Source organism: Ovis canadensis, chromosome 2 (assembly GCF_042477335.2).
Source record: "Ovis canadensis isolate MfBH-ARS-UI-01 breed Bighorn chromosome 2, ARS-UI_OviCan_v2, whole genome shotgun sequence".
Taxonomy (NCBI): Eukaryota; Metazoa; Chordata; class Mammalia; order Artiodactyla; family Bovidae; genus Ovis; species Ovis canadensis.
Window position 1 is genome coordinate 21,942,196 of NC_091246.1, and position 19,580 is coordinate 21,961,775.

General features: G+C 39.6%; 1 protein-coding gene across 1 annotated transcript in view; it reads right to left on the reverse strand.

Moving 5' to 3' along the window:
• Window positions 1-2,114: 2,114 nt before the first annotated feature.
• Window positions 2,115-19,580, reverse strand: part of PLPPR1 (phospholipid phosphatase related 1) — a 290,322-nt gene continuing 272,856 nt past the window's right edge. The window contains exons 6-8 of the mRNA XM_069575553.1: window positions 12,571-12,747; window positions 9,562-9,693; window positions 2,115-3,231 (exon numbers count right to left, since the gene is read on the reverse strand). Coding sequence (XP_069431654.1) covers window positions 3,199-3,231; window positions 9,562-9,693; window positions 12,571-12,747 — 342 coding nt within the window. The 3' untranslated portion in view covers window positions 2,115-3,198. The remainder of the gene's footprint in view (window positions 3,232-9,561; window positions 9,694-12,570; window positions 12,748-19,580) is intronic.

A 19,580-nucleotide genomic window follows, 5' to 3' on the forward strand; every position in this document is an offset into this window, starting at 1 on the left:
CTCCTTAAAACTAACTAGGGCAATCTGGTATTCGTGTCTGCCTCCAAGATACTTAACACCTTCAAAGTTCTGGTCATTGCATATAATAGAAAAATCAAGGCAATTTTTTAGAAACAAAAATGCTATTCCTGGCACTCTTCTGCTCTTTTAATCATACTAGTGCTGTCTCCTCCTGTGTATGGGATTATGCCTACTTACATTCTAATTAACTGGAGCTACATATAGCCTTTCTGTCTATCACAGCCTAGAGAGATCTCTAGAATTTACCAAGAGAGTCACCCACATGTTCATAGCTGCTGAGTGCAGTTTCCTCACACTTAATTCTGTATCTAAATATACTTATGTTTCATCTACCTTCAGGCTCCATGCAAATTCTCTTTATTTCCAAACTAGGCATAATCTCTTTCAGGCAAATGAAGTGGAACCCTGGCATCCATCTATTTGCAAAGTTTTTTCTGTCAGATCCTATTCTGGGTGCAGAATCAAAGAACTGAAAATGTCATAAATAAACCCTCAGGGGCTAATAGTCTCATGAGGTTGCTTATGTCCAATACGTTTTATCAGCTTTTCTTCAGTTTCTTTTCACTTCCCTCTCACAGTGAATCAGACTTCTCGGGCTCCTCTGGGCTTCTTTAAAAAGAAGAAAAGCTCATTGCAGACGTCATCCTAGGGTGATAGTGACCACTCCTCCTACTTAGAGGGCTTTATCCTGGGTACCTGGCCCATACAGAGGGGTCTCTAGCCTTAAGAAATGAGTCTCTAATGGCAGGCTTGAAAGGTCAGTGAAGTGACTCGGGCCTAAATCAGGGGTTACACTGAGGTTGCCTTGTCATATGGAAGGAATCAGACTGACCCAGTGATCCCAGGGATGTGAGCCCAGAGATGGTCCTTGGTTCTAGGTGCCCCAGTGTTCTGTTCTGTGGAACATCACTGAGCCCTGTATCAGTAACTTCCAAAGGCCAGGAAACTGGAGTCTGTGGCTGGAGACCTCAGAATACTTCTAATAGGTCCTTCCAGATTGAAACCAAAGTGAAGAGTGTAAGGGTAACCCTCACTTGGTCAACTTATGTTCTTGGAAATACCATTTGATAGATATTTAGATGGTCTCTCATTGTGATAAGAAATGGGCAATGTAGAATCAGGAGTCTGCCAGTATTTTTCAGAATGTCTTATGAACAATGAAACTGAGCTGTCATTGCTATTATTAAAAGAACTATAAAATATATTTAGAAGATGAATCACTCTGAAGTTGGGCAACATTATACTTGGGTAGCTTATATAGCACCACCTTGGAGTTGTTACATCTTCTTTGGGTTCACTGTTTATATATATATATGTGTATAGTTATTTATTTTTAATTGGAGGATAATCGCTCTACAATATTGTATTGGTTTCTGCCATACATCAGCATGGATCAGCCATAGGTTTAATTATGTCCCCTCCCTCGTGAACCCCCCTCCCACCCCATTGCACCCCTCTAGGTTGTCACAGAACACCAGTTTTTGTGTCATACAGCAAATTCCCACTGGCTATCTGTTTTACATATGGTAATATTTGTGTTTCTATGCTAGTTTCTCAATTCGACCCATCCTCTTTCTCCCACTGTGTCTGAAAGTCTGTTCTGTATGTCTGGGTTCACTGTTTTGAACAGCCAGATTATGGTTGTGGCTTAGCACTGGGGATGAGTAGGGCTTTCAGCACTTCCCTGTCTTGCCCATTTCCCCAACTTTTAGTCTGATGTCACTCAAAAGATGTGTATGAGTGTTTATACATGTAAGTGCAAATAAGTTTAGGCCAGAATGAGATGGGGGATGAGTTTTAGCAGAGTCAAAGTGACTGATGTTTTACTGATGCCTTAGAAGTATCTATGGGCAGACTGAAGGCAAAGGTAGTTTGCTAGAAAACCAGAATGTGCTTCTGAGTGTCTTAAATTCACAAATTCTTTGGCCTAAACACAGATACTCCTTCATGAAAGGACATATCAGTCATGCCTCTATTATGACTGATCCCAGTAGGCAGGGAACTGAAGAGAATAAACACTTACAGAGGTCACATCATTGTGAGTATTCAAATACTTGGGGGATGAAGCCTCAAACAAAGGACATGAGCCAAAATTCATTTTGTGAATAACTTTTTTCTTTAAAAAAAAAAAAAAGTACAAAAAAAGCTAAGAAGAACCAACATGAAAGTGTTGAGAAAACATTCTGAGAGATACAGACAAGGAAGCTCCTGCTCTCAAGGAAGTTGCACATTAGTTATCACCATGCTAGAAAAATGAGATGCAGTTAAAAGTCTAGAACAATTAAAAGCCCCAAAGTCAAGCTGTTGCTTTGGGCTCTAGGTTGTAGATGCTCTGATACCCTCTCTGTAAAATAATACTGTGCAAACTGTAAAATATTCATTTTCATATAAAGTCCATACAATATGATATACAAAACTGAGTTGACAGGGGATGCTGGTACTGGCTGGTTGTTTGGGAAAGAAGGCTGCAGTGTTACCTGCCAGCCCAAGGGCATGATTACAGAAAGATCTTGAATTTCTTAACCAGGAGAGGCTATTATCTAAGGATCATACCAACATCCTCAAAACCAGAATTTCCTGCCATTGCTTCTGTAACTTAGGTGAGTTTTTCTTATTAATATGTTACTTTAACTTGGGATGCAATCACATGTTAAGTCAGAATATAAAGTTACTTCTCAAAGTAATACTTCTTTCTACACAACTCATTTTGAGATTTACCATTAACCAACATTGTTTTCCCTGCAACTCAAAAGTTTTTTTTTTTTAAATTCAAAAATGCCAGAGGAGGCAGCAACTGTGATAATAAAAGATTAAAGTGAATTATTATATTTCATTTCAGTGTCTACAAAACTGATAAAAGAAGGTTTGTGTACAAATATCACAAAACAACATCAATCATTGAATAAATGTGGTTCTTCAATGCACACCTGAACAAGAAAAAAAACTTTAAAATTCTGGCATAAATATATTAAAGCTGACCAAAAAAAAAAAAAAAACCAAAAAAATCAGGGCAAACTACATCACTTCCTCATACAAAAAAATGTACAAAACATTAGCCTCTAACTAGATAAACATAATACTTGTCTTCACAGTTTGATATCAAGTAACTGTGTCTTGAAGTATCGAATTGGAGGGTGATTTAAAAAAAAAAAACAGCTTGTGACCACGTCAGCCGTTTCAGGTAACTTCGGTCATGGAGGCAGTGTGGTTCTGCAAACATAAGCAGATACAATTTTAGTTGACTCATGCACACACTCACTTCCCTCAATATCCCCTTGATTCCTGTCTCAAGTTCACAGTCTGTTCCTGCTCCGTGAAGTGCGGTTCCAAGGCCCCTCAACTTGTTACCTTTTCTACTAAACCTTCCCTGATTTTTTTTTCAATCAAAATAAACTCATCTGTCTTGTATTATACTTAACTGTGTTCTATGAAACATTTGAAGATCTCAAAGTAATGTTAGCTGCATCCCACATTTTTTTTATTTTTATTATTTTTTTTCAAATGAATTCTTTTTATTTTTTTATTTTTTGTTTTTTTTAAATTTTTTTTTTTAGTTTTTTATTTTTAAAATTTTAAAATCTTTAATTCTTACATGCGTTCCCAAACATGAACCCCCCTCCCCCCTCCCTCCCCACAACATCTCTCTGGGTTATCCCCATGCACCAGTCCCAAGCATGCTGCACCCTGCGTCAGACATAGACTAGCGATTCAATTCTTACATGATAGTATACATGTTAGAATGCCATTCTCCCAAATCATCCCACCCTCTCCCTCTCCCTCTGAGTCCAAAAGTCCGTTATACACATCTGTGTCTTTTTTCCTGTTTTGCATACAGGGTCGTCATTGCCATCTTTCTAAATTCCATATATATGTGTTAGTATACTGTATTGTTTTTCTTTCTGGCTTACTTCACTCTGTATAATCGGCTCCAGTTATTTTTTTTTAAGTGTTTTAATTTTGAACATTTCTAATCTTTGAAAAATTTCCCTATGATGTATTCTGAGCCATGAATTTTCAGAGCAGTGAGTTTAACATTTTCAAATGCATAGCTGTTTTGGTTTAAGGTATCTTTGAATTTCTGGAGAATGTCATCTGTGTGATGATCTATTGAATAGATTTTTTTTTTACACAAATTTTTTTAAATTATGAAAATATAACACTGAATGCTTTTAAAGTTTCTTGCTTTGCTTTATAGTCTTACATGTAGTTTGTTTTAAATGTTTGTGTTTTGAGGATTATATATTACCTTGCTGCTGCTAAGTTGCTTAAGTTGTGTCTGACTCTGCGACCCCATAGACGGCAGTCTACCTGGCTCCCCCATCCCTGGGATTCTCTAGGCAAGAATACTGGACTGGATTGCCATTTCCTTCTCCAATGCATGAAAGTGAAAAGTCAAAGTGAAGTCAGTCAGTCGTGTCTGATTCTTAGCGACCCCATGGACTGCAGCTTACCAGGCTCCTCCGTCCATGGGATTTTCCAGGCAAGAGTATTGGAGTGGGGTGCTACCTTATTAACTTTTTACTGTATTTTGTTTGTTTTACTGAAAAAAGTGTTAAAATCTATGATTGCAGTTTTATCCACTTTTCCTTGTAGTTCTGTTAATTTTTGTTTATGTGGTTTGTGCACAATAACCCTTATCTCATTTTATATAACATATATAATCCCACCTTCTTTCAGGCCTAAGGCTTTCTCTTTTGTTTGAACTTAAAATTCCCAGTTTATGGTACTGATAATACCTTAAGAAACGGTGGCTTTAGAGCTAATTGATTATTATGGGTTTCCAGATTCCTGTTTGGTTTTAGGACACTAGAGAGTCATATTCTTGAGAGGGCAAATGTGAATTTTAGAAACTGAGTATTCCATATTTCTCAAGGTACTTTTATCTACCATATTTGTGAAAACTGAGGCTTTTGCATTTCTTGCTATAATGTGAAAAACACATGCTTTTGCTTTTATAGTATGCTTCCTTAAAAAAAAAACTTCCATCAATAGTTTGGTCATTTATATGTTTTTAAGATTTCATTTAAGAGTGAATGGTAAATATAAAGTAGTTCAACAGCCTAAGATAACTAACTTGGTTACTTTATCCAGATTTCTTTAACTCTCCAAGTCTTTTTTTCCCCTATTTATGATATGAAGTCTATAAGCATTAGAATTCCTGTGGGATGATTTTCTTACATGGCTTTTCACCCCAGAATGGCTGAATCAGAATCTCCTGGAATAAGGTCATAGGCATGTGGGTCCTGGGATAGAGTGGATCCTTTTATTGTTACTGTTGTTAAAGAAACATATATCTCCTCTGCCCCCCTGTACACATCAGGAGACACAAGAGACTTCATCCCACACAGTGAGTTAACACACTGGCTTCACTCTCATTTCTTTGTTAATATAAACCGTGTTCAACAAGAACACATTTGCTTAACACTAAGCTTGATTGCGCAGGTGAAAATGGGTATGAGGCTGCAGGGCGAGGAAAGCTTGGAGCAGGTCTCCAGGATACAGCTCTGTGGGGTCACAAAATAACACTTGGGAAACTTGACCATCTTTGTTTCATTTGGATTCTACAGTTTTTTACTTTCTGGTTTCTCTTTAGTCCTGGGGAAAAATTTTAGAGAATGTACTGTCTCAGTCACAGAAGGCCAAGTATTTAAATTTGAGCTGATCATTTAGAGGGGAAGAGAGAAGGCAGCCTGCAGCCCTGGGGCTCCGTGTGGCAAAGGAGAAAGTGTGTCTCAGGGGGATGAAAGGGAGGATGAGGGGTTCCCTCCCCAGCGAGACAGTCTTCTGCTTGAGGCGCTCCGAACGGCGGGGTGGATTTCTCATGTGAGAATGTGTGCTCTAAGGAGAGGTTCATATCTTCTCTCAGATCCCCATAGTCCTCCTCCTGGGGAGACAGCTCTGTCCCCCAAATGACAAAGGAGCAGCAGTTTCTAGTAGAAGCCATGGCTGCTGCTATTGCACAGGAGGCTTTCGCCCACAGGGGAGAACACAGGGCATATTTGTTTTGCTCAGTGTAAACTCTGCCATTGCTGTGCAGCTCAGCCCCCCGCACTGGCCGCTACAGCGTTTCTATGTTCAGTGCTGAGAGCTGTAGATTTCAAAATGGAATTTTCTTTAAACCTCTTGTGTGGTGTAGAGAGTAAGCAGGGCCTTTAGAATTAGATGGGCCTGTGTCTTAATCTTTCCTGAGTGACCTTCAGCGTATTACTTAAACTCTCTGTGCCTTACTTCATCTGTAAAATGGAAGAATAAGGCCAACTACAGGATTATGGTAAAGATTGAATGTGATAGCTTGCACCGTATGCTCATTTCCTTTTCTTGACCCACAAATAAAGGGTATGTCCTTCTAACCACCCACATGGAAAGCAGATGCTTGGATATTGCACGAATGGCGTGGAAGGCATCACTTAAGAGGCAGTACTTTCCATCCAGCTTCCTGTAGCTTCATTGTGACCAGCCTGCAGAAGTCCTGTTCATCATTACTCATAAACTGTTTACCATGGAGGTTCAGATATAGACTGTAGTCCAGTTGTGGGTTCTTGGTTTCGGCTAAAGGGCCTAGTTCATAGTTTGACTCTGGCTTGCATCTGTCTATTCATCTGACACTTATTTCATGCCTAGTGAATGCCAGGAAATATGGAGAGTAAGAAGGATATGGTTCATAGGGTTTGTATCTTTAATCTCTCAGTTTCTGGGGGAGGCAGATATGAGGGCAGTCCTGACATGAACTGTGAGCAGCAAATACACGTCAGGCCCTGAGGGTCCTTCGGCTGAAGGCTGGTATTCATAAAAGTCCTCAAACTGTGTACAGACAAGGTGATATACATGGAAATAAAGACACGTGGACAGATTTCAAAAGTTCAGTTAGTGCCTGTAGTGAATAATGATACATATATTTAAAGAATTTTAAAAATCTGTTTTGTGGATTGGTCAGTTGTGTGGTCATGCCCTACTCTTTCCAACCCCATAGACTGTAGCCCCCCAGGTTTCTCTGTACGTGGGATTCTCCAGGCAAGAATACTGGAGTGGGTTGCCATTTCCTTCTCCAGGGGATCTTCCTGACCCAGGGATTCAACTCATGTCTCTTACTTCTGCATTGGCAGGCAGACACTTTACCACCATACCACCTTGAAGCCCCTTTCCTGCTAATATCGGGTTTTGAAACCTTTTTTGGTACTTCATTTTTCAATGCAAGCAGAATCCCCCAAAACATGGCCTGGGTGTCTCTTAGTCAACTACTACTGGTCCTGAGGGAGGAGAGAGAAGTCTAGAGAAGGCTTCAGACAGAAGGTTACACTTGAGCAGTGCTGAGGTGGAAGGAAGGTGCTGTTAGACTAGGACATTCAGGGCAAGGTCAACAGCATCTGTCAGGACAGACTACATGTTTGTGGAACTTGGCAAACATTTCAGTTCGCTTTTTAAATTCACCTTTGTCACTAGTTGCTTCTTCTCGAAGACAGAGGGAACCACTCTGACTTTGAGATCTTTCCTGGTGGCTCAGACAGTAAAGTATCTGCCTACAGTGTGGGTAGGCCCGGGTTCAATCCCTGTGTTGGGAAGATCCCCTGGAGAAGGCATTGGCAACCCACTCCAGTACTCTTGCCTGGAAAATCCCATGGGTGGAGGAGACTGGCAGGCTACAGTCCATGGGGTTGCAAAGAGTTGGACACAACTGAGCGACTTCACTACTCTTGACTTCACTGGTTTTAAGAACATAGTTAGAAGGAAAACTAGGGTTTTTCATTATAGGTTTCATTATTTAGCTAACTTGTCATTCAACCTGCATTAACTGGCTGTATATAAATAAACCAGTGATAACATTTTCAACATGTTACTTCTAATTAGACCAAGTCAAAATTTTCACCTTAATATAGGTGAAGAGAAGACAAAACACTTGGCACTGCGTTTAATGGAGACTCCTAAATATTTTTTTCCCAGGTGGAAATAGATTTTTTTCCTGGTTCATTAATAAAATTGGACTTCATTAAACGTGAAAAGAAATAGGATAGTTTCTCAGATGTCTGATAGTTAATAATCTTTAGTGAAATATTTTATACTGCATTGATAGGAAATATCTGATAAGTCCAGTGGGGAGAGATTTGCTTTCCTCTTGTACTCAATAAAGATGATTTAGAAGGAGATGCCAAATACAATAAGACTTCAAGGTAAACAGACTATTACAGAAAATAAACATTTTAGCAAGACTCAGCTACATGAAAATGAAATCCCTGTTTTATTAGTTATCCCTGCTCTGTCTGCTCAAAGAATTATTCACCCCAACTCTCCCACTTGCTTGCTATGTGTCTTGGGTAAGTAATTTAATATTGCTATCTTCATATTCCTCTCTCCCTGTGAAGTGGGAATTACGCTACGAATTCAGTAAATTTTTATTCAAAAAAATAAATTTGTAAAGCACTTAGCAATTGTCTCAGGCAAAAGTCAGGCTTTATACCATGTATCAGGGCTCATTTTGGCTAGCATCTCTCTTTGTCTTTCCCTGCCTTACAATAAATTTTTTCTTTGTGTTCACAAAACACTTTGCCATTTATGATTATTCACTTATATACAGGTCTTCCCAGGTGGCAGAGTGGTAAAGAATCTACCTGCCAATGAAGTAGATGCCAGTTTTATCCCAGGGTCGGGAAGATCCTTTGGGGTAGGAAATGGCAACCCACTTCAGTATTCTTGCCTAGAGAATTCTATGGACAGAGGAGCTTGATGGGCTACAGTCCATGGGGTCACAAAGAGTTGGGCACAAGTGAACATGCATGCATTTATATACACCTTTCCTGATCATCTATAAGTTCCTTGAGCATAAAGACTGTGTGGCTAGTTGTCATCTTTATCTCTGGCATGAAGCAAGGTCCTAAGGTAAACAAGGTCCTAATGTAAACAGTAAGTACTGTTGCATTGAATTTTTGATGGTCATCAAAAGAGATCCAAAAGGATATTTAGTTACCTTTTTTAGTGTGTTTCCAGTTTACATCGATCACCGCATGTAACAAAGCATTTCTTTCCAAGTGTTGTCCTACATACTAAATCGAATTGGCCTTCCACAAGAGTTGGTCTAAATTTCACAAATGTGTTATTACATTGAAGGTCAAGATATCCTGAAGCAGCTGGGGTTTAAGTTAGACATTACTAAGAATGTCCTGAGGATTCATGATGCCCGCTCCCTGAAAGGAATATGGGACTAATTGAAGGAAGCTGTGAAGTTCTTGAGGGCCTTTATGTCAGATTTTTATTGCGTTTTTTTAAGGGTCTTTATTGAATTTGTTAAATATTGTTTCTGTTTTATGTTTTGTTATTTTTGGCCACGAGGCACGTGGGATCTTAGTTCCCTGAGCAGGGATTGAACCCACACCTTCTGCGTTGGAGGGCGAAGTCTTAACCACTGGATTGCCAGGGAATCCCCCAGATTTTTATTGTTGTTGGGTGGATTCAGTTGTGTCCTGTTTTCGCTAGAGGAATGGTTAGTTGACTTCCAGATAACAAGCCTGGAGCCTCCAGGTTTTGTTGGCTAAAACCATTTTACTGTACCTGTGCACTTAAGGTTTCCAGAGGGCTTTCTATTCTTGGGAAAGCCATGAGGGGTACTCCACGGGGGTCCTCGGGCTTGGGTTTGGAAGGCGATCCTTGTGTTCCTTTAAAGTTATGGACCACACACATTCCCTGCGGGATGAGGGGAAAAAAGATTAGGGTCAGACTGCAGCCATCAATGCCTAGCTATCTCTGTGGGTGGCAGGCCTGCCCCTTAGAATGTCATTGCACAGTGACTTTTAAGCCAATGTGTAGGGACCATGGAAAGACCTGGGGCATGGTCCAGGCTGTCTGCTGCTGAGCATATTTGGGGTGCTGAGGAAGCATCTGTTTGATCACCAGATGGCCAGGGATACTCAATCTACCCCCACTGAACTTGTTTCCTGACCTATAAAAAATGGGAATAGCACCTGCCTTGTAGATTTACATTTAAAAGACATGATGCATATAAACCATCTCATAGTAACAGCTAACATTTACTGAGGGCCGCTTATGTATCTGGCATTGTCTGAAGGGTTTTACCTAATTTCATTTGACTACTCAACATTCTTATAAGGGAGATACTATTATCCTCTCCAGCTTGGATAAGGAGGCACAGAGAATGTAGATAACTTTCCCAAGGCTACATAAACTCCATAGCCTCTAAATAAGTCCACTGTAAGATTTGGCTTCTTAAGTGCCAAGTGAGTGAATTCGCTCAGTCGTGTCCGACTCTTTGCAACCCCATGGACTGTAGCCCACCAGGCTCCTCCATCTGTGGAATTTTCTAGGCAGCAGTACTGGAGTGGGTTGCCATTTCCTTCTCCAGGGAATCTTCCCGACACAGGGATTGAACCCTGGTCTCCCGCATTGCACGTAGAGGCTTTACTGTCTGAGCCACCAGGGAAGCCCCTCAATGGGGCTTTCTTTCATTGACATAGTATTGATCCCTCTTTGAGTCATCTGTATTCTCTCCCCCTTTTAAGAAGCACCCTTAGGGAAATACCCTCTGAGAGATCAGTATCACTCGGCACCACTTCTGCTGCTTCACAGGGAATGTGCATTTAAGTCCCCCTGTCTTTCACTTTAGGAAGAAAGATTGGATCCCTGAAAAAGAACTCTGAATGCAAATGGAGCTTGCCAGTTAGTGTTCTGAGTAAATGTGAGCATTTTCTGTGTGTGTCTGAGCAGGTAAAAGTGTTGTGGAACTGAGTTAGAAGTTGGGAGAGGCACATGTGCCTTTGGTATGTTGGGGAGGACATATTTGCAGAATCCCTGTATGGAAGGGATAGGACAAGGAGAAGTTAGGTCACAGGCCCGTGAAATCCATCTACATGTGATGTTGGTCTTAACTGGTGCCTTGGACCAGAAAGGGCAGAATGGGAGCAAGGGCAGCAGGCTGTAATGACTTCTGTCTGCTGGGAGAAGCTTGCTGAATATTGTTAGGAGACGGATTTCATCCTGCACAGCCTCTTTAGGCCTAGTGATTTACCGTGAACCCTTCTGGGTGTATTTTAAATCCTTGAATATATATTTATACACACACATGCACACATATATACACACACATATATTTATATACATTTATTTTTGGCTGTGCTTGGTCTTTATTGCTGCTCATGCTTCTCTCTAGTTGTGACGAGTGGGGGCTACTCTTTAGCTGCATTGTGCTGACTTCTTACTGCAGTGGTTTCTCTTGGTGCTGAGCACAGGTTGTAGGTGCTTGGGTTTCGGGAGTTGCAGCTCCCAGGCTCTGGAGCACAGGCTCAATAGTTGTGGTGCATGGGCTTAGTTGCTCTGTGGTATGTGGGATCGTCCCAGATCAGGGCTGAAACCCATGTTTCCTGCATTGCCAGGCAGATTCTTTACCACTGAACCACCAGGGAAGCCCAGTCCTCGACTATATTTTTTAAAACCTTTACCTCCATGGTATGTCCGTGCAATGGAATACTACATAGCAAGAGAAAGGAACTACTGATACAACGTGGATGAATCACAAAATAATTATGCTGAATGAAGGAAGCTAGGAAAAAAACACATACATATTGTATAATTCCGTTGACATTAAATCTTACAGTAACCTAATACCGAAGATCAGTGGTTGCTTAGGAATGAGGGGAAGGGAAGGGTGGGAGAGAAAGAGGTATCTGAAGCTCAAAACTGATCAAGTTATACAATTCATGTACCATTTATTGTATGCCTAGCTTCCTTGGTGACTCAGATGGTTAAGAATCTGCCCACAATGCGGGAGACCCAGGTTCTATCCCTGAGTTGGGAAGATCCCCTGGAGAAAGAAATGGCAACCTACTCCAGTATTCCTGCCTGGAGAATTCCATGGACAGAGGAGCCTGGTGGACCACAGTCCATGGGATTGAAGAGAGTTGGACATGACTGAGTGACTAACACTTTCACTTTATCATACCTCAAATCTATAAAAATGAACCAAAACTCTTCTTCAGGAAGTGTTACGTGGTTGAGAAGCCACTTATAGCGGAAACAAGATGCCCAGGAGGCATGTTCAGATAATAACAGAGGTCCCCTGGGTGCGATTAGCTGAGGGTTTTCCTATTTCTGAGTGGGACTTGCAAGTCTGGGCCAGAGTGGAGTTGCTTGAAATGCTGGAGAAGGAGCTGCCTGCTTCCGTCAGTACTTTGTTCTCTGTTCTTCCCCCAAGCAGCACATAGCTTATGCTGCCAGTATGTCTCTGAGCAAGTATCTAAAGAATCATGGTTTGAAGGTACACTAAATTTTTGCTAGTCTGCCCATCCCCAGCCCCAAGGACAGGGTTGGAAGAAGTGGAGCAAGCCATCCTTCCTGGAGTGATCATACTCCTGGCCCACAGAGGGACTATGCAGTCATATTTCTGAAAGAAAGGACACAGGGTACTTGGTGAGGAACTGCAGCTCCCAAGGTTGAGGCCGGTGGAGCCTGGACTGAGACCATGGAGTCTGGCGAGCCTGACTTACCAGGATCTTGGGCAGCCTTTCAGAGAGCACCAGAGGAGGGGAAAAGTAGAGGATGCTGACCTACCAGAAACAGGGCTACCGCAGTGCCCAGGATGAAGCCCGCAATCACGTCAGAGCAGTGGTTCCGATACTCGGAGACCCGGTTGAGGCCCGTCAGGAAGGCTGTGCAGAGGGTCCCGAGGCACAGCACTGGCTTGGCCAGTCGGCTGCTCTTCGTCTTGATTGTGCTTGTGATGTACATCTAGGTGAGGACAGAGACTGGGGAGTGACCAGCAGCCTCTGTACACGGTGCACAGATACATGCACACGGACACACACCAACACACACAGACAGGCCCGCACCAAAGCAGAAACGATGAATGAATGCTCACTCATCTCAGAGCTTTATATTCTGGTGGGCATGGGAACAGAATTACAGTGACATGAATGACTGCCTGATAATCAGGCCTAGAGCATGCAGTTTTTATGCAACAAACTAAAGAATCACTCGGAGTGTTAATAAACCCGTATGAGAATCTCAGATGCCAGAAAATCTTCTATGAGAATTAATTTTATGGAGAAGACCAGGTAGGCGAGAGTAGCAACATTTCATTTCTTGAGTCCTGCATAATCCTAGCTACTTCTTCACACTTTCAATGAGTATAAAAGCATTGACTTCCAAACCAGTGTGTAACATAGATCGGTTTCAGTTGTGCTGGGAAATTGATTCTCACATTCCTTGGGATGGCTGTGATCAGTTCTATTCATTCATTTACTCCAGCATGTTTTAAAATTTTCTGTGTGGGTGTATAAAAGGTTGGAAAGACCTGATGTTAGTAAATGATGATACAATTTATGACACATGAAATGTACTCTGTTCTTATGACATTGTAAGGAGCTGCTGCTGCTGCTGCTAAGTCGCTTCAGTCGTGTCCGACTCTGTGCGACCCCATAGACGGCAGCCCACCGGGCAAGAACACTGGAGTGGGTTGCCATTTCCTTCTCCAATGCGTGAAAGTGAAGTCGTTCAGTCGAGTCCCACCCTCAGCGACCGCGTGGACTCCAGCCTTCCAAGCTCCTCCGTCCGTGGGATTTTCCAGGCAAGAGTACTGGAGTGGGGTGCCATTGCCTTCTTCGTGAGGAGCTGAATAAGACTTAAATATTTTACAGGCTTGGTTATCAAATATGTCCCTGGTGGCTTAGAGTAAGCAAGGTATGCCTCTTTCAAACACTTTGTCACACAAACTTTGGTAATGGTTATAGGAAACCACTAGAGGGCGCAATTGATCTATTGTCTCTATGTTAGTCTCATTCTGAGCAACTCTGCAACCTCATGGACTGTAGCCCAAAAGGCTCCTCTATCCATGGGATTCTCCAGGCAAGAATACTGGAGTGGGTTGCTATTCCCTTCTCCAGGGGACCTTCCTGACCCAGGGATCAAACCCAGATCTCCGGCATTGCAGACAGATTCTTTACCATCTGAACCACCAGGGAAACCTTAACAAGTGTGCTAAAAGAGTTTGTGACTCAGAAAAATAGTATGCCAATACTCAAGTTGCAGTATAGTGTGCTTGTATGGCCTGAGCACATATAAGTTCAAATAGATGCATTTAAAAATATTTTAGTGGAAACTTAATTTCGTAGGATGATCCTTCAGCATTGGTGTGAATACAGGAAGATGCGATTTTCTTTATTATATGTAACACATACCCTACAAAACTGTGGTTAGATCAGAGTTATACAAACTAGAGCATATCATCACACCATTCTGAGGCTGAGTAGGAAATGTTGTTTAGCACATTATTGACCAAAGACGTATTAATATATCTTTTGGTACTGAATGAATTGACCAGAGGCATAGTTGTTAGGGCTTAAAATTGATAGAGTTCATTACACAACTTATTATAGTTATTATGACTAATGATATTTATCATGTTATGATAATTATAATTATCATTCACATTTTCCTCCGTTCAAATTTTGTTACAATGCTGTATATATTATAAATGCAAGTTTATTGCTGTGAAATTTTCATAAATGATACATCTTGAAATTTTAAGTGGAGAATTTTATGCAGATACTTTATCTGATTGTCTAAGTGGCATATATACTAATGTGTCAGAAGATGATAGTTCTTCAGAATGTAGTTCTGATTCAGACAATGTGAATATTTGACCAACAAAAAGACAAAAAAACCTTAGTGATCAATTCTGATATGGAAAGTGATAAAACTCAAGGTGCTGGAGAAGATGTTACAGGTGTGTCAAGTATAATTATTAAATGCAGTAACCCATAAAGTCTTAATGAAATAAAAATTAATTTTTGGCTGGCCAAAATAAAAATCACTAGCCACAGGTGTCGGTTTTTGCAAAAATCCCCAGTCAATAATGGGTTAAATTATATATACATATATGTATATATATATATTTAATTTTAGTGTTTTATGTTTAAATTATAGCTTTATAAATCTTATAAAATTACAAACTATGAAAACATGGGCCTATGGTTCATTAGTATTCTTCACAGTATTAACTAATACTTAGGAAATCCTTGTTAAGTAATTTCTGAAAGCACACATAATAGGGGCTCAGAAGATGTTTACATAATTGGAATCCTGTATCAGGGTTTATCTGATTATAGTCTGTCTGTGAGGCATGATTTGAATTGGATTATATCTGAATACTTGAAAACATGTGCTCTACCAGCATATACTCTGAGTGAGATGACTATACTTCTTTCTTCTCAAGAGAAATTTATATTTCACTTGATGAGACAGTAGCTTAGGATGAGTAACAGGTTTGTTTTTGTAATGGTGTTGTAAAAATTGATTTCATATAACAGTGACTTAAGTCTGACAAAAATACAGGAAAAGGTGCAAGAGTACATTGTTTCATATAACTTAGGTTCTAGATAAGTTCTAGATAATCTAGGATACAAATTGATACAATATTTTGAAAGCTGGAAATTATGCCAAATGCCTGAAGAGACCTTGTTTAAAAAAATACCTGACATAGATTTTTTTGTTGTTGTTAGTGGGTGGGGTAAAAGTGAGTCAAGAAACTTCACTGAGCTAAACTGGTTTGTTTGTAAATCAAGGCTTCTGTATTATTTACATTCATGTTTCCTTACTGTGGGGGTAGCTGAAATCATTTTTGTCATGTATTCATTAAAGAGTAAATCTAAAAGAAATAGGTTTTGCAAAGTGGTCCTATAGATGTGATTTTATAAAATGGACAAAAAAGAACCATTGTTCTAAAGAGAATATGAAGGAATTTCTTTTAAACTACACTAAATGGGTTGAACGTCCCAACCAAAAGACAAAGACTGGCCGAATGGATACAAAAACAAGACCCCTCTATATGCTGCTTACAAGAGACCCACCTCAAAACAAGGGACACATACAGACTGAAAGTGAAGGGCTGGAAAAAGATATACCATGCAAATAGAGACCAAAAGAAAGCAGGAGTGGCAATACTCATATCCGATAAAATAGACTTTAAAACAAAGGCTGTGAAAAGAGACAAAGAAGGCCACTACATAATGATCAAAGGTACAATCCAAGAAGAAGATATAACAATTATAAATATATATGCACCCAATATAGGAGCACCGCACTATGTAAGACAAATGCTAACAAGTATGAAAGGGGAAATCAAAAATAACACAATAATAGTGGGAGACTTTAATACCCCACTCACACCTATGGACAGATCAACTAAACAGAAAATTAACAAAGAAACGCAAACTTTAAATGATACATTAGATCAGTTAGACCTAATTGATATCTATAGGACATTACACCCCAAAACAGTGAATTTCACCTTTTTTTCAAGTGCTCATGGAACCTTCTCCAGGATAGATCACATCCTGGGCCATAAATCTAAACTTGATAAATTCAAAAAAATCGAAATCATTCCAAGCATCTTTTCTGACCATAATACATTAAGATTAGATCTCAATTACAGGAGAAAAACTATTAAAAATTCCAACATATGGAGGCTGAACAACACACTTCTGAATAACCAACAAATCACAGAAGAAATCAAAAAAGAAATCAAAATAGGCATAGAAATGAATGAAAATGAAAACACAACAACCCAAAACCCGTGGGACACTATAAAAGCAGTGCTTAGAGGAAAGTTCATAGCAATACAGGCATACCTCAAGAAACAAGAAAAAAGTCAAATAAATAACCTAACTCTACAACTAAAGCAACTAGAAAAGGAAGAATTGGAGAACCCCAGGTTAGTAGAAGGAAAGAAATCCTAAAAATTAGGGCAGAAATAAATGCAAAAGAAACAAAAGAGACCATAGCAAAAATCAACAAAGCCAAAAGCTGGTTCTTTGAAAGGATAAATAAAATTGACAAACCATTAGCCAGACTCATCAAGAAGCAAAGAGAGAAAAATCAAATCAATAAAATTAGAAATGAAAATGGAGAGATCACAACAGACAACACAGAAATACAAAGGATCATAAGAGACTACTATCAGCAGTTGTATGCCAATAAAATGGACAACGTGGAAGAAATGGACAAATTCTTAGACAAGTACAATTTTCCAAAACTGAACCAGGAAGAAATAGAAAATCTTAACAGACCCATCACAAGCACGGAAATTGAAATGGTAATCAGAAATCTTCCAGCAAACAAAAGCCCAAGTCCAGACGGCTTCACAGCTGAATTCTAACAAAAATTTCGAGAAGAGCTAACACCTATCCTCCTCAAACTCTTCCAGAAAATTGCAGAGGAAGGTAAACTTCCAAACTCATTCTGTGAGGCCACCATCACCCTAATACCAAAACCTGACAAAGATGTCACAAAAAAAGAAAACTACAGGCCAATATCACTGATGAACATAGATGCAAAAATCCTCAACAAAATTCTAGCAATCAGAATCCAACAACACATTAAAAAGATCATACACCATGACCAAGTGGGCTTTATCCCAGGGATGCAAGGATTGTTCAATATCCGCAAATCAATCAATGTAATTCACCACATTAACAAATTGAAAAATAAAAACCATATGATTATCTCAATAGATGCAGAGAAGGCCTTTGACAAAATTCAACATCCATTTATAATAAAAACTCTCCAGAAAGCAGGAATAGAAGGAACATACCTCAACATAATAAAAGCTATCTATGACAAACCCACAGCAAACATTATCCTCAATGGTGAAAAATTGAAAGCATTTCCCCTAAAGTCAGGAACAAGACAAGGGTGTCCACTTTCATCGCTACTATTCAACATAGTTCTGGAAGTTTTGGCCACAGCAATCAGAGCAAAAAAAGAAATAAAAGGAATCCAAATTGGAAAAGAAGTAAAACTCTCACTGTTTGCAGATGACATGATCCTCTACATGGAAAACCCTAAAGACTCCACCAGAAAATTACTAGAGCTAATCAATGAATATAGTAAAGTTGCAGGATATAAAATCAACACACAGAAATCCCTTGCATTCCTATACACGAATAATGAGAAAGTAGAAAAAGAAATTAAGGAAACAATTCCATTCACCATTGCAACGAAAAGAATAAAATACTTAGGAATATATCTACCTAAAGAAACTAAAGACCTATATATAGAAAACTATAAAACACTGATGAAAGAAATCAAAGAGGACACTAATAGATGGAGAAATATACCATGTTCATGGATTGGAAGAATCAATATAGTGAAAATGAGTATACTACCCAAAGCAATTTACAAATTCAATGCAATCCCTATCAAGCTACCAGCCACATTTTTCACAGAACTAGAACAAATAATTTCAAGATTTGTATGGAAATACAAAAAAACCTCGAATAGCCAAAGCAATCTTGAGAAAGAAGAATGGAACTGGAGGAATCAACTAGCCTGACTTCAGGCTCTACTACAAAGCCACAGTCATCAAGACAGTATGGTACTGGCACAAAGACAGACATATAGATCAATGGAACAAAATAGAAAGCCCAGAGATAAATCCACACACATATGGACACCTTATCTTTGACAAAGGAGGCAAGAATATACAATGGAGTAAAGACAATCTCTTTAACAAGTGGTGCTGGGAAAACTGGTCAACCACTTGTAAAAGAATGAAACTAGATCACTTTCTAACACCGCACACAAAAATAAACTCAAAATGGATTAAAGATCTAAATGTAAGATCAGAAACTATAAAACTCCTAGAGGAGAACATAGGCAAAACACTCTCAGACATAAATCACAGCAGGATCCTCTATGATCCACCTCCCAGAATTCTGGAAATAAAAGCAAAAATAAACAAATGGGATCTCATTAAAATTAAAAGCTTCTGCACAACAAAGAAAAATATAAGCAAGGTGAAAAGACAGCCTTCTGAATGGGAGAAAATAATAGCAAATGAAGCAACTGACAAACAACTAATCTCAAAAATATACAAGCAACTTCTGCAGCTCAATTCCAGAAAAATAAACGACCCAATCAAAAAATGGGCCAAAGAACTAAATAGACATTTCTCCAAAGAAGACGTACGGATGGCTAACAAACACATGAAAAGATGCTCAACATCACTCATTATTAGAGAAATGCAAATCAAAACCACAATGAGGTACCACTTCACACCAGTCAGAATGGCTGCGATCCAAAAATCTGCAAGCAATAAATGCTGGAGAGGGTGTGGAGAAAAGGGAACCCTCCTACACTGTTGGTGGGAATGCAAACTAGTACAGCCACTATGGAGAACAGTGTGGAGATTCCTTAAAAAATTGCAAATAGAACTACCTTATGACCCAGCAATCCCACCGCTGGGCATACACACCGAGGAAACCAGAATTGAAAGAGACACATGTACCCCAATGTTCATTGCAGCACTGTTTATAATAGCCAGGACATGGAAACAACCTAGATGTCCATCAGCAGATGAATGGATAAGAAAGCTGTGGTACATATACACAATGGAGTATTACTCAGCCGTTAAAAAGAATTCATTTGAATCAGTTCTGATGAGATGGATGAAACTGGAGCCAATTATACAGAGTGAAGTAAGCCAGAAAGAAAAACACCAATACAGTATACTAACACATATATATGGAATTTAGGAAGATGGCAATGATGACCCTGTATGCAAC